General features: G+C 40.6%; 1 protein-coding gene across 4 annotated transcripts in view; it reads right to left on the reverse strand.

Annotated features, from left to right (window-relative positions):
• Nucleotides 1-15,989, reverse strand: part of ANKRD44 (ankyrin repeat domain 44) — a 294,265-nt gene that overhangs the window by 111,125 nt on the left and 167,151 nt on the right. For all 4 annotated transcript variants that reach the window (XM_058549502.1, XM_058549500.1, XM_058549501.1 and 1 more), the window contains exons 5-8: nt 8,422-8,622; nt 7,968-8,055; nt 5,005-5,147; nt 3,733-3,945 (exon numbers count right to left, since the gene is read on the reverse strand). In XM_058549502.1, the coding sequence (XP_058405485.1) occupies nt 3,733-3,945; nt 5,005-5,147; nt 7,968-8,055; nt 8,422-8,622 (645 nt within the window). The remainder of the gene's footprint in view (nt 1-3,732; nt 3,946-5,004; nt 5,148-7,967; nt 8,056-8,421; nt 8,623-15,989) is intronic.

A 15,989-nucleotide genomic window follows, 5' to 3' on the forward strand; every position in this document is an offset into this window, starting at 1 on the left:
GAATAAGTAAGGAGGATCCAAGAGAAGGAAAACAGAGGATGTAGACAAAGTAGATGAAGGGAGACTGAGGGAGAAGGATAGATGTAATTCAAAATCCCATTTACACAAATTAGATGATACATAAACCCAAGTCTCAGGTTTTCAAAGTGGTGTTTCTTATAGTCTATGGATGATCAGCAGTCCACAGGAAAAAATTAAATACTGAAATTAAGTAATTATGCTTTCCATGTCCATTTTGTGGGGGAGAAGAGAAGGCTGCCATAAACTAATGCACCATGTATAGTTGAAGCTGCTTATCCAGTCTGAACTGATCACTAGTCAGTTACCTGGGAGAAGCAGGCAGGTGTCCCAGACAGTGGCCTTCTAGCTTCAGTATCAGGTACACTGACAGCATCAATGGGCATGTTTCACAGAGGTAATGGAGAGCATCAGACAACTCTGTGAATTAATTAAGTGGAGGCTGGTGAAGAGAGACACTATGTATAACTTCAATAATTTTCCTTCCTTTGGAGGATTCACAGGATGTCCCTCAGACACCAGACGTGAAGACAAGTGTCACAAGTCTTGGAGATATTGACAATTTGGCCACCTCCTGCCCTTTCACCATCATCCTCTGTGACTTCAACACCACACGGTAACTCCTTCCCCACCTTGGTCTCTTCGATGCCTGGGAAGACCTTCCTCTTACCTCCATTTAGGACCTTGGATGGGCTCCCCTTACCGGATCTAGAACTCTGAAATTCTCTTCATCCATCCTACTTTTTCTTTTCTGCCTGCTTTCCACCTCCATGAAGACACCATACTGCCCTCTGTCTCCCTCCTGTCTTCTCTAACTCTTCTTTTCTCACCCCTTTCTCTGGCTCTTCCTATTTCTCCTGATCTTAAGAGTGAAGGGTTCCTGGAGTCCTCCCTCCCTCCTCTCCTCTTGATATGATGTCCTCTCTCCTTGGGTGATCTCATCCTTTTCACCAAGTTTCAACTATCAGCAACCTCTTTGTGAATGAGGCAGCCTAAGTTATTTCTCCTATTCTCTACCACTCTCCCTGATAGAGCATCACATTTTCCACTATTGGTTTTCTCAGACTTGCTGTACCAAAGGCTCAAAATCAGCTTCTCAAAAACTAAACTCATCAGTCTTACCTTCTAAGCCTATTCTTTCTCCTGACATCCCTCCTAAAAACAATAATCATTTATGGAGTGTTTACCATGTGGAGGGCACTGTTCTAAGTAATTTAGTGAGATATTTCATTGAATCCTCACAACACTTCCATGAAGAAGATACTGTTGTTTCCCTAATTTTACAGAAAAGCAAAGTGAGACACACAGAAAGGTCGCTTATAATTAAATAACTACTGAAAGTCAAGGCTAGGATTGGAATCGAGGCAGGCTAGCCCCAGAACCGAACACTTAACCACTAGGCTTCACTACCTCCTTAACCAGATTTCAATTCCTACACTTGTCTTCAACTCCTCGTCTCTTGTCCAACTAAATGCTGCTGATTTTCTCTCTGCAAAGTCCCTCCCTTCTGTTGGCTGTCCCGCTCCCCTGTCCTCATCACTCTCAGCCAGACCAGTTTTACGAACTTCCAGTTCTCCCCTACTTGTCCTCTCTCTAGGCCCGCTCTACCTGAATTTTCTTTTCAAAAGAAGGAAAATAGCTTTTCTTTTTTCTGGATATAAAAAAAACACAAGCTCATTGCATCACAATCAGAAGATTAAAACAAAGATATATCAAAGAAACTAAAAACCCAAATCATAATTTGCCCTCTCTGGAGTAAAGTGTTGCTAGGATATTAGTGTATATTCCAGGTACTTTTCTCTTTCTATGCACACACACAGACACATAACTTTTTAAAATTAAAAAATTGGATCACATTTACTTATTGCATTTTAATTTTTTTCATTGATAAGAGTGGGTATTATTAGTCTTTTTGATATTTTCCAATCTTAAAGGCAAATATCAATGTATTCGTATTATAAATGTATTAGTTTGCAGTTTTCGAATTACTAGTAATTTTGACTATTTTTCACAGGTTTAATGGATATTGCATTTTTTCTCTTGTCATCTTTGCCCATATTTTTTAGTAGGTTATCAAACCTTTCTTACTGATTTTCATGATCTCTTTATATATTAAACATATTAACTCTTTGCTTATCATGTATATTGCCGATTATTTTCCCTGAGTTGTTCCTCTTTCAATTTTGTTTTTGTTAGGATTTTTGCTTGTTTCCTTTTTTGTTATTTTGTTTTGTTTTGCCATATAAAAGTTTTAAATTTTTATGTAGTCATATAAACAATTTTTTGCCTTTATGTTTTCTGTGTCTGGTGTTCTGTGGCCAGATTACTGTTTCTAATGCTCAGTTCTGGTCACATGACCTCTATAATGATTAGTGGCCCCCACAGCCTATAGAAGCCCAAACCCCTTAGCCAGTAGATATGCATTCCTCCTTGGTCAGGTCACAGTTTATCTTGTTCCTGGCTCCTTTCTTTTATACAATTTATATTCCATTTAATCACAATAAATTGCTATTCTGAAAATTTGTCCCATATTTACACACTATTAGAAATTATAAAAAAAAATATTAAAAGATTTTAATAGTGAATAGAGAAGGTCATTAAAATAGATTGATCCACTATTCTTGAAATTAAACCTGGGAAATAATAATTTTTCAAAAGCAGAAGCAGAACACACCAGGACCTTGCTTCAGGATTCCCATGTGCCTGGGGGAAGGGACGCTGAGGATGAGTACAAGTCACTTGGTGCAGGTTAGGACACTCCACTACAATCTAAATGCATCCAAGTGATGTAACCCACATCACGCAGGCTGTGTGCATAAGCTCCTCCCGGTTATCTGTTACAGTGAGCTGAGTAGTTACCTAAGGTTTACCCAGAGCTTTTCCTATCCAGAACTCCCAACCCCTTTGCTCATGCTGTTCTCTCTGTCTGGAATGCCTTCTCTCCAATTCCCTCTGATCCCTCCTCATCTCATCTGATATCGATCTTCTGAGTCTCAGCTCAAAAGCAATCTCCATTTTTGATGCCCAAGTAAGAAGCAAGTGTTGACATAAACGCTTTATTACTCTCTCATGCCACTCATCCCACTCTCTCTTGCCTCCTGATTATCTGAGTGCATTATCTCCTTACCATATTGGAAATTCCTTGAGGGCAGAGATCACATCTCATCATGGAGCACTCCCCCAGTACCAAACAGGGGCACTAGGCAGTTCTCAGTAAGTTTGCTAAATAAAGGAATCACCATTAAGACCTGTTAATGTTACATCATTGAAGCCACTGTCTGGGGTTTACTATAGGAAGGCATCTGAGAAACTCCGTGGAGGCCCATGCCAGGGTTGGAAACAGATCTGAGATCATTAGATTAGGCCATGCTTTTGATGCTCAGCAGCTCTGCCCTATCAGCTCCACATTCACTTCAGTATTAGAATCTGGGCCAAGTCAACATCCCTGAGACCCAGTATTTGCTCTGGAACATTCACTGAGCTACCAAGGGCACATGGGTAGAACTTCAGTGCCTTCCAGCCAGTACCTCCACTCCTGCAGAAACAACACAGCTAAGTTTCTACAGCATCCCAATACTGGATAAGGCTATGGGATTCAAGGTACTCAGAATTACAATTCACTGAAATACGACACAATTTACAGCAGTTGATTTTGCTCAGACAGAGGCTCAATGCAAAGGCATTGAACACTGAGAGAGACTAAGAGTGTCATACCTGGATGTTAACATCCGCCCCATTGTTTACGAGCAGTTCAAGACACAAAGCACCATGTGTGGAGGCAGCAGCAAAATGCAAAGGGGTGAACCCGCTGTTGTTGGGCTGGTTCACGTTAGCACCATAGTCGGTCAGCTCATTGACCACAGCATCCTGCCCGTTGTAGCAGGCCAAGTGAAGGGCCGTGTTTCCATACACGTTGATTTCATCGATCTGTGAAGGAGTCCAACACAGGGCCATTAAAATCACTGGAGCCAATTTACCCCATTTTCCACAAAAAGCCTAATGGCTGAGCCAAAGAAAGGAAATGTAATTATTCAGAGCTTACTCATGCCCCAGCGTGGTCACCCGGCAATGCTTGTCACCCCAGGTAAAGATCAGCAAAAAGTGAATGTGAAAAAAAGTGGACCGGGGAGGAAGAGTGAGAGATCTCAACTTGTGGAGAGACGTTTTCAGCTAGGGAGGGCACAAAGTGAAAGGTGAAGCTGCCTTGAAATACCAGAGGAATAGTCTGAATTAGGAGAGCAAGAAAAGAGCCTGAAACCCAACAGGGAGCATGAAGAGAGGGGCGGGAGATGAGCAGGGAGGTGCTGTGGAGCCCAGACCCAGACACTGGGCTCAGAAGCTGCTCTGGGCATATCTCGGCAGCCGGACACCTTACCAGGCCGCATTCTAGCAGCAGAGCCAGGGAGCCATCCTGGGTGTTAGCACATGGCTCTCTCTTGCCTTCCCAGACCTGCCCCGGCTGCTGGGTTTCACCACCACGGTCTCAGTACCGCAACTTGGTTTTCCTCTCCTCCAGGGACAGGGATGGTCCAGAGCCTCTGCACTGCCCTGTTCTGCTAGCTGAAGAAGCACAGGGTCAGGCTGACCCTCCAGCTCAGTGCTGGACACTTCTGCCCTTTGTCCCAGCCATTCACATTCATTTCTGCTTGTAAGCCACAATTTAGACAGCTAGACTCTGAAGGTGGGATGAAGAACTCTAGCCAGTCTTTTAAAAATGACTGGTTAACATGTACCACGTATAACATATATATGTTTAAATATTTCTCTATCTATCTTGATATAGAAAGTTAGTCTGTTTCTGGTCTTCCACTACTTAATATATGCCCCCATTGCCCTTCATCTGTTGCCTAGGTAAACTCAAAAAGATAGGATGCCAGAAAATGAAGGATTTTTTTCCTCTTGAATTAAAATGCAAACAGGATTTAATTTCAGAACAACAGAAACCCCACAGTTCCACCATGGGGTGGTGCATGCCTCCTGGCTCACCTCCACCCCCAGATTCAGGAGCTGTTTGACAACGTTGATCTGTCCGTTGGAGGCCGCAGCGTGCAGCGGGGTGTAACCCTTCTTATCCTTACACGTCACTTCTGCGCCGTGGGTAATCAGCAAGATCACCACGTCCAGGTGGCCTTTACAAACAAAGCAGCAGAAAATGTTGTTAACTTTTATAGGACAATTCAACCATTCCACCTAAATTATCACTGTTAGCTTTTATCGCCACCAGCATTTTGCTGAGCTATTTATAAAAAGCAGGTTCATGGTAAATATTCAACAAATATTTAGTGAGCCCCACTATGTGCACCTATTACTTTATGTCAGTTCTGTGGGAACAAAAGATGATGCATACGGAAGCCTTCTCTTCAAGGCGATCAGGTAGAAGTGATGCCCATTCACAAATAAATACTAACAAGGTCCTGCTAATATGTCAGTACCACAGCCTAAAAAAATATGTTAAAATGAAAGCAATGCTTTCAAAACCAATTGCCATTCCTCACTGAAAAGTCTAACAATGACAATTTGGTTTGGAAAAACTAACGAAAGAAAAAAATCAATTAATCAGAATGACTCCAGATTATTGTTAAATCATAAGAAGTTGCGGCTATTTGACCATATTTTTACCCAGAAAAAGGCAGTCTCATATGGTTCAACTTAAAAACATTCTCGTGAATTACTAGCTAAACAGAAAACCCTTTTTAGTTTCAACTCTCATTGGCATATTTTCTAGAATATTTTCCTTTGTTCCCTATCTCACCATACATAGTATGATAAATGTATTTGAACTTTATTTTGTGACTGAAGATTGTTTGATGCCTTAGGGTCATTGCTCTAAATAAACACGGTTGATAATTGAAGGAGAGAAGATGAGTACTGACTCCAGGGTCTAAAATGTGCGTATCGTGTGTGTGTGTGTGTGTGTGTGTGTGTGTGTGTGTATGAGAGAGAGAGGTATGTGTGCATGTATGTGTGAGGGTGAGAGAAGTGTGTGAGAGAGGTGTGTGTGTGAGGTGTTTGTATGTGTGTGTGAGAGAGATGTGTGTGTGTATATGTGAGAGAGAGAGAGGTGTGTGTGTGAGAGAGACAGAGAGACGTGTATATGTATGCGTGTGAGAGAGGTGTGTGTGTATATGTGTGAGGGAGAGAGAGGTGTGTGTGTGTGAGACAGAGACGTGTGTATGTGTGTGTGTGAGAGAGATATACGTGTCTATATGTGTGTGAGAGAGAGAGGTGAGTGTGTGTGAGACAGAGATGTGTGTGTATGTGTGTGTGTGAGAGAGAGATGTGTGTGTGAGACAGAGACAGAGAGTTTGGCCTTGGCTTGTTTTATTAAAATTTGACTTTTTCCCCAAGACTTGTACATAGAAAAAATTATTTTCAACTCCAAGTGGTGCTATCTTAGGCTTAAGTGGTGCTATCTTTCGTCTTGGTTTTGTCCTTTATTTCCTAAAGATAGTCATCTATATATTTTTTCCTATTTCTATCCTGATAACACACAAAATAATGACTTTACTTCTTTAAAGAAATTCTACACAGATGTTTTAACTATACATCAGCAAACAATAAACTTGAAACCCCAGGTTCTCTGAGTCCCATCTCAACCAGCTTAGCGTGTGCTCTGCCTACACATGATCTGGCAAATGTACGTTGGCTCCAGTCCTACAGGCACCAGGTAGACATGCAACCTGCTTCAGTTAACTCAAAAGTCCATGTCACCTTAAAAAAAGTGATAACACTTGCAAAATCTTAAGATTCTGGTTTTTTAAGCCCAAAGATTTATTCAGACCCATTGATAGCCACATCATTTATTTCATCCCTGCCCCAACCCACTCTCTTTTGTCTCCCCACAATTAATGTTATTGTTTTTTACGATGATAAAAGGCTGGCGTGCTTGTTAAAAAGGATTCAGAAAAGGCAAAAAGGTGTCAAAAGGAAACCATCCCCAATCCCCAATCCCTGGAGATAATCACTTAACGTTTCAGTGTAAATATATCCCTGATTGCTTTTATTGTATAGATTATTTTTTGTAAAAATGAGGATCATATTATTCATACTGTGTTATGCTCTGTTTTCACTTAACATATCACAGAGTCTTTTCTGTTCATAAAAACTAATGACACCATCACTGGCGTTACTGCATAGCGTCCCATTGTGTAGATCTTCCATAATTTACTAACACAATCTCCTGTGGATGGGCATTCAGGTTGTTTATAACTCGGTGCTGATAGAATCCTGTCTGCTTTTCTAGTTGCAGGATGTTCTCCAATTAGAAACACAAAGGAAGGATCTTAGTTCTTCATTTCCCACAAGTCTACACTGAGAATAAACTCTGTGAGGTCCATCATTTGTCAGTGGTATTGGTGCCAACAAAAGTAAAAAGGGAAAATGTAGAAATATGATTTCTTCCTTTATCTCCTGGACACAAGCTGGCAACGCGAGGACTGCAAGCGCCAGATTTGTGGGCCGTGGATCAGAGGGCAACGCACGGTGACTCTGGTCACTTCAACCTATGTAACAGCCAAGGGTTGTCCTTTCTTCCTTCCTTTTTGTTACTTTCAAAAATATTTATAAACAAAAAGACAAATGGGATTTATCTCCTTGCCTTGCTAGCCAATCCTCTTTCTTTGTAAACACCTTATTTTGCTGCCATAATAAGTTAAAATAAGCACAATCTGTGCAGCTTTCCAATCCAGATTGAAACACATTCAATGAGGTCCAGGCCATGATTCATGCCTCCTCCCCTTTGTAGGATAAATAAATCTCTGACAAAGCAACCACCCAACTAGAGTGCTCTGTGCATGCCAGTAAAATGGACTGAATCTCAATTCAAATGAATCCCGAGGTTGAAAAGAAGTCAGACTTGCCCAAGAAAAAACCCACATGGTCATTGAGAGACCTGTGGCCTCTTTCGTTAAGGTTATCCACACTTTGCTTTTCATTCACAGAATCCTTACCCATATATGCTGCCCAGTGCAGAGCACGCCGGTCCTTCTTGTCGAATGCATTGATGTTGGCCCCTTTAGCCAAGAGTAAATTGACCATCTGAAAGATAACCAACAATGAAATCAAGTGTACACTCTGTAATGGTGAGGGCTCCTCACCACCTGCAGGTGATCTGAGCCAAATTAACGTCCAATCTAAAGGCAGGTCAGAGATCTGGGTTCAAACAGAGTAGGAAGATGATGTCACAGCCAGCCCTGTGGCATGTGTGTTAGAGGAAAAGACTGAGGTGACGGCTACTTTTTCAATTCATTGTGGCTCTAAATTTAAAAATAGGTGTAGTTGCCTAAAGTTTGCTGTACAAATATTGTCATATTCTCTAAAAGTCTCAGCAATAAGATAAGGTGCCACGTGGGGCTAAGAGGGTCTGTAGGGAGGATTCTTGTTCCCAATGATGAGGACACGCACCTCCACATGGCCGTTCAGAGCAGCATGGTGTAAGGCTGTGCGTCCCCCTCGGTCGGAGACGTTGACACTGCTCAGCAGGGGAATGATCACTTCTGCACACTTGACAGCCTTATTGGCTGCTGCCACGTGGAGGGGAGTCTGCCAGTTCTTGTCCCTCGCATTGACATCAGCCGAGTGCTTAATCAATACTTGCACTGCTTCCTACAACAAAAGCAGAGGTTGCAGGGGTCACTGACAAATGATCAATCAAGACTTACTGGGTGTAAGATGCTTCACCAAGCCCTGGAACTAGGAAAGGGAAGGCTCCCTGCCTCACAGCCTGGCTCAAGATGTATGTTCTTCTGAGACAAGGAAGGTAACATGTGATAAAGATCAAAAGAGTAGCACATGTTAACACAGATTCCCTTTACCTTTCTTTGTTAGGTCAAGAGCCCTGGAACATCTCCAAAACCAAGTAAACCTTCTGAGTTTAAGGTTTCCTTACAAAGTATAAGGTATCCTTAGGCAAAACGAGAGCATTCTTGTGCCAGTGTGCACACCAGGGTAAAATATCCAGAGGCCAAAAGAGCCCCAGAGATCATCTAAGGTTGGAGGAGGTTGTCAACAAGCCGCCATCTTGCAAAGCCAAAGGCCTCAAAGCCCTTCAGACCTTCCTGAATCAATGTGTAAATCTTTGGTTCTCTCGGCCAACATCTTCCCCCTCACTGTGTGATCAATAAGCAGTCCAGGGAAGAGGATGACTGTTACTACCTCAACTTGAAGCTACAAAGCTGTTCCGTCTTTCCCCAGCCTTTTCCACGTTATAATGGGGTAACTTCTTTTCTACTGTTCAATTCCTTCACCTTTATTGAGCCTCCCCCTTTTTATTTTCCTTTTATTGGCCTAATCAGCTCACGAGCCTCTTGAACTATAACTCTCAATGTGGCTGTGCACTGGAATCACCTGGGGAGCTCTTAAAAATGCAGATGCCCAGTCCCACCCCAGAGATTCTAACTGGCCTCAGAATTTCTGTAAAGCTCCCTGGGGACTTTGTTGTGCAGCCAAGATTGAGGACAGTCTTCTGTTCAATCAAGTGAATGATATAGCTTCTCTCGAGAAGGGAATGGCTGTCTGTTGTGTCCCTTTACTTCTAGACACATCCCTGGACCAGTCAGTGGTGCTCCTTTATGGACATCTTGTCAATGTGGCATCAATAAGCCAAGGAAAGGCATTAGTACCACACTCCTGCCACCCTTCATGGACCAAGAACTCACCCTTGTTCACCTTAATCCCCACAGGCCTGGACTGTCCAATCTACTTTATCACGCAGGTACAGAAAAGTGTCCCCAGGTAGTAGATAATTCGAACTCTCAAAATTCACACTATTATCAGGGACATAAATGATGAAATAAAAAGAATGTTCCATGAATCAGTGGTAGCAACATACTGAGATGAATGGCCAACTTGGACAACAGAATGAGAGCAAAAAGAAATTAACTTTGAGAATTAGAGAATACAGTTTAAACAAACAGCGTGACTCCATTTAGATGCTATAAGTAAAGGGCAACAAATTTACAGGGCCACACAAACAAACAATTTGTTAAGATTACCAAAGAGGGGAAAAAAAGATCTATGCCACCCACCCTCAGCAAGACTGACAATAAAGTAATGATTACTAAATACTCCTTGGCCCATTTTAGAGTGAAACTTGTACATGTGTTACTAATGCTCACCTACTATGTGTGAATCATTGCTAGGACTATGGAAGATTGAAAGAAACATTAGCCAGGCTCTATTGCAAAAACTAGCTGAGAGAACAAAAACTAAACAAAAGAAAAGCTAAATCACAATATAAGCATCAAGATTTAAATAAGAAAAAATATTTTTCTCAACTTTGGTCTCAAACTTTGTGAGGTTTATGTAGATGCACAGACAATCTATTGTGATGTGGGAAGAAAATATTGGAACCTCCATTTATATTTATTTTCCTTAAAAAGGAAAGCATTTTAGCTGGTAGTTAACTTCTGGGTTGGCATTGTGCCCTCTGTCAGCTCCACAGAGGATCTTGCCTCACAGTATTCGAGATGCCCTCGGGGAAGAGTGGGGCTTCCACAAAGCTGTGGGGGTGGGGCTTGCCCTCTCCATTCATTACTTTAAGTGCACTGAAACGTACAGAGATGGGCCTGCCACGTCCCATGTTACGTATTACATTGTAATCTGTACACTTAAACTAAAAACATCCTAAAATGGACAAGATTTATGCAAGGAACCCACGGATTAAAGATGATAATACCAATGCAAGCATAAATAATGTGGAAGTCACAGAGCTGACACTTCTACTCCCAATAAAAGCTTTCTATCACCTATATTACAAGGTAAAAGTAATGACAAATTTAATCAGATCTGACAAGAGCCTGGCCAAAACAGAGAAACATCATCAGAAGTCTATTATCTACATGGTTATGTAAGACTATGATAAATGAAAAGCCTCACCCTAAATATATTGTGCCTTGAAATATTAGCTAATGATAGTAGTTCCTTTACTATATAACTTATAAAGAAATGAGATGCATATTTTGAAGACGCATGCTGAAAAAGTTTTGCAGACATATGGCCAAAAAGGTTGGAGATAAGCATCTCAAAACAATACTATACAAAATGGTACAGTATCCTTTTTACACATTCACAACAAAACAACAATACATTCTCTCACTTTAATACCTTTGCCTTGTGTGTTGATATTGTACAGATTATTGCTTTGCATTAAATATTATGTAAATTCAGGATTGACTAACAAAACAGAAAATTTAAAGGAACATTTCACAAATTTTTACAATTTGGAGATAAGACCAATGAATTCACGAGAAATTTGTTTTTAAAAGGTAACAAGATGTGATTACTTTTAGCGTAATTCAGACGAGGTGAATGAGATATTACCTAGGAGAGGCTCTATTTTTAAATGAATATTTAGGAATGATTTGCATTTCACACAAAGCAACAGGTTAAGCAAAGAAAATATATATTTATATGCCAGTTATAGTTTATATACAAATAAATGCTCTTAGAGTTTGTGTGTGTGTGGAGAACCTATATTCTTAAATAGGCAATACTTCTAAAAATATTTTAATCACAGATAAATTTTGGTCTTTTTTTTTTTGGTGAGGAAGATTGTCTCTGAGCTAACATCTGTGCCGATCTTCCTCTATTTTGTACGTGGGATGCTGCCACAGCATGGCTTGATGAGCAGTGTGTAGGTCCGCACCTAGGATCCAAACCCGTGAACCCCAGGCCACTGAAGCAGAGCGCATGAACTTAACCACTATGCCACCAGGCCGGCCCCTGGTCTGTTTTTATAAATAAAGTTTTACCGGAACACAGCCTCATTCATTTGTTTACATATTATCTATGGTTCCTTGTGAATTATAACAGGAGACTTAAATATTTGTGACAGACACCACATGTAGCCATGAAAGCCTAAAATATTGACTATCTGGCTATTTATGGAAAAAGTTTGCAGACCCCCTGGTCCAGTTCCTTGTTTGAATTACCACAAACTGCAAATTATCAAATCCGGTTAAAAGAAAATTTTGTTCTATTTACCAGCATGAAAAAATACTGTTTTAAATCCAAATAGTCTTCTAGGGAGGGCAGGTCCTGTTAAAAGAGTCAGAGGCCTCTTGCTATGCGGTGGGGGGTCCACAGTGAATTTGGGAGGGGATGTACAGAGCTGCATTGCTCTGCATAACCAAGTGAGAAGCATTTGGAGCTCGGCAGGAAGGAAGGGGCGAGGACAGAGAGAGAGGAGAGAGGGCGTGGGCCCTGCACCCCTGGGCAGAGGTGTACGTCTGGGCCTGGGCGGGAACAGTCAGCAGGCCAAGAGGGAAGAGGGGAGAGCTGACGCATAAACCAAACGCGTGCAGCAGGAGCAGGCATTCACTGGGTTTACGGAGCTTATGGAGCCAGGCAACCCAAAACTTAAACCTCCAGGGATTCTCTGGATCGTCGGGAGAAGATTAGACTTGCACAAGATCTGGCGTGTAGTTTCCAGCCAGTCCCATCTGTTTAGAAGGGAAGGTGCCCCTGACCAACAGCTGGGTTACACCTAAAGAGTCAGAAAAGGAAAAGGTTCAAGTTCACTGATCAGATGGGGAAAAAAGAAGAAGTGGGTAGGGTCTCTAATAATCTCTTTCCATGTGAACTTTAGGCCATTTCCACAAGTGCCAATCTCACCACAACCGTCTTTCACACCAACACTCACCTTTACAGCTCAAGGACACCTAGAATAACCACTACTTTTATTTCTCTACTTTTATAAACTGTTGTAACTTTGCCATTCTTCATTTTTATTTCCACACCGGCGTATGTACTGAGTTGCATAGTTTTCATCTTACTTGACAAGAAAGGACTCTATCAAGAAATACTTAGTATACAAACGAGGGGTTCTTACTTAATTTCCAAGGATTAACTTTTTTTTTTAATGAAAATACAAGTAGTCTAAAATGATTATGAAATTAACTTCACAGACATATAGGATATTAGAAATGGAGAAGGCCTCAGGGGTCATCTAGGCTGATCCCTCATTTGACGGGCAGCTTCATTCTACAGGCACGATGACTGAAACCCAGGGCGAAGACCAGCCAGTCTGGCTGACCGAAGGGCTCAGGCACTTGCTACCAAGCCAGAGCTTACTCCGTGGACAGCATCAGCCAAGCAGGCTGACATAATTACTTTTAAATGTTAATTCTCCTTAGTTATTTACATTTTTAAACGCTGAAGTTTTAGCCTGCCAAACTAGCTTAATACAGTTAATAGAAATTTAATATAATATTTTGGCAAAAACAAAGCTTTGATTTAAAAAGACGATAATTTCCTTTTTTAAAATTTCATTTCTTTTTCAAAAATTTTAACATTGGAAGCACTTTAATTCAGTTTGATGACAGAGTAATTTTATGGTTATTTAGGGAATTAATGATTTTCGTAATCAAAAGAAGTCTCTCTTTTCTTGTATCACACATTGGCTAAAAAATTAATATCTGGGAGTTTGCCCTGACAAAAATTTACAAGGTAAAAAAGAAACTAATGTGAAGGAAGGGAAGCTGAACACTTTCTGAATCAAGAAAAGATACTTAAACAGAACTTCTCCAATTGGTGGGCGGGGTGGGGCAAAAATAGGTGAAGGGAGTCAAAAGATACAAACTTCTAGTTACAAAATAAGTAAGTCCTGGGGACGTAAGGTACAGCATGGCGACTATAGTTAATAATACCGTACGGCATATTCGAAAGTTGCTAAGAGAGTAAATCTTAAAAGTTCTCATCACAAGAAAAAAAATTCTGTAACCATGTATGGTGGTGGATGTTAACTAGATTTACTGTGGTGATCATTTTGCAATATATACAAATATCAAATCATTATGTTGTACACCTGAAACTAATATAATGCTGTATGTCAATTTACCTCAATAAAAAATTAAAAAATTAAATAAAACAATACTTCTCAAACTATCTATGAAGGACCAGTTTTTAAAAAATTATTATTTCAAATCCATCATGAGCCAATACTTTTGTAAAATACAATAAAAAGTAATTAGTAGAATAATAAAATGAAAAGAAGACAAAGACAAACGATAAGCTCAATTGTTTTATTACTAAATTTAGCAGGCATGAAATTACTCTATCAAATTGCTCTCAAGGTTTCTGAACGCTTACTCTTATCCCATCAGGGAAGACAGAAGCTCACGGGCTCAGGCCCGCGCACAGGCCACACTTTGGGGAGCACTCCTTCAAAGCCTTCCTTTCTTTTCTAACAAGCAAGCATGAGTGAGGATTCCCGCACTTCTGAATGGAGGAATCGGCCCGCACACACTCGGCACTGTTGGCCTGTTGGCTTACTCTCCATAGGAGGCTGTCCTACAGAGGACACAGAAGTAATAGACAGAAGGAAGAACTGTCACGGGTTGTCACACAGGAGAGAATTGGAGATGGCATTTGAAATCACTTTATTTCTACTTTTTATGACTTTTTTTTTCTCTTTACAAAAGGCCACTCCAACCCCGTAATAAGAAGTAGAAACATACACTGTGGCACATGGAAAGGATGAGAAGAAATAGGAAGCATGTGTCTTAAAAACTGTCACCCCTAATATTTGTTTTTTACTCTCAAATGTGCATTGCATTTAAGTGGTCAAAAATTACTCACGGAAAAGTAATGATTGATGACCACACACAGTCCTTCCAGGCATAAGCAATGTCAACTTTTATAAACTGTAAGTTGCTTCAGACCAGGGTCTGAGTCTTACACAATATTCTGCAGTCTCCACAAAGCCTGGGAGAGGCCTTGCACATAGCATATATTCAATAAATTTAGATCGAATAAATATACTGCTATAATCATCAGCAAACTCTCTAAGTAAAAATATGCAAGTGTTAACAGGACATTTCCTGTGGGCTGATGTCCCTGAGGCCGCCCTCAAGTCCAGAGGCATTCACACTATTACTGTCATCATTTGGGGCTTTTATTCTGTATTGATTATAGCAATTTCACATTCTATTGGAATTGTATAAATTGGTGCCCAACCAATTTGTTCAATTAATCAGATTTTTTCCTCTAAAAGTATTCATTATTAAACTAAACTCACCCTTTATTATTACAATTATTATTAGAGCACAGTTATTCTAAGAACTAGTCATACAAAAGGGGCTCACGGGAGACTTAGGGATATGAAAGAATTCAAAGCAAACTATCCAAAAAGCGCTGGATTTAAATATTGGGGAGGCAGATACTAAAGCATTCCCAGTCTTCCATCTCAGGTCTCACAGTGTGGCATGTAGACTACATGCATCAGAAGCTCCTTCTTAAAATGCAGATTTCTGGGCCCAACCACAGGCTTCATCAGAACCGCTGGGGGCAAGGTTCTAGAACAGATACTTTTACAAGCACCCCAGATGTTGTGAATGCACACTAAGTCTGAGAACACTTATCTACATTCTAACTAATAGGTTATAAAATGCTTATTTTCTTCCCGTTCCAGGTACATTCTATGTCTATATGTAAACATCTTTTTATAACCATGAAGATAATTTAAAGAAAGCATTAACATTCTAGTCTTTCATATAATTTTTCCAATTCTCCTGTCTACTAGCATTTTGCCCACAACAATGACAATTTTTTTTAGAGAAAGGGAGAAAACATGCATTTTTAAAATTGAAGCTATCAAATAAAATGCTTATCCTGCTCAGCTCTGGGAAACATCTTTATGCCCATTGGGACTTCTGTCTGCACAGATGCCAAAAATAGATGCATTTTGTTTGGAATATTGTTTGGAACAGTATCCATAAGGGTGCTCGTGTGATTCGAGGGAGGGAGTGGAGCCTGGTGGTTAGTGAACAGTCTCTCTAGTCACCCTCTCCTCCGCTTGCTGGCTGCGGCGTCTTGGGCTCATTACCTAACTTCTCTGAGATTACGTTTCCTAAATTAGGATTAATAACAGTATCAATCTCAACGGGTGGTTCAGAGGTTAAAATGGAATAATATACAGAAAGTGCTTAGCATATTGCCGAGCATACAGTAAGTGCTCAATATGTGTTCATAGT

The sequence above is a fragment of the Diceros bicornis genome, chromosome 10, assembly GCF_020826845.1.
Source record: "Diceros bicornis minor isolate mBicDic1 chromosome 10, mDicBic1.mat.cur, whole genome shotgun sequence".
Lineage (NCBI taxonomy): Eukaryota > Metazoa > Chordata > Mammalia > Perissodactyla > Rhinocerotidae > Diceros > Diceros bicornis.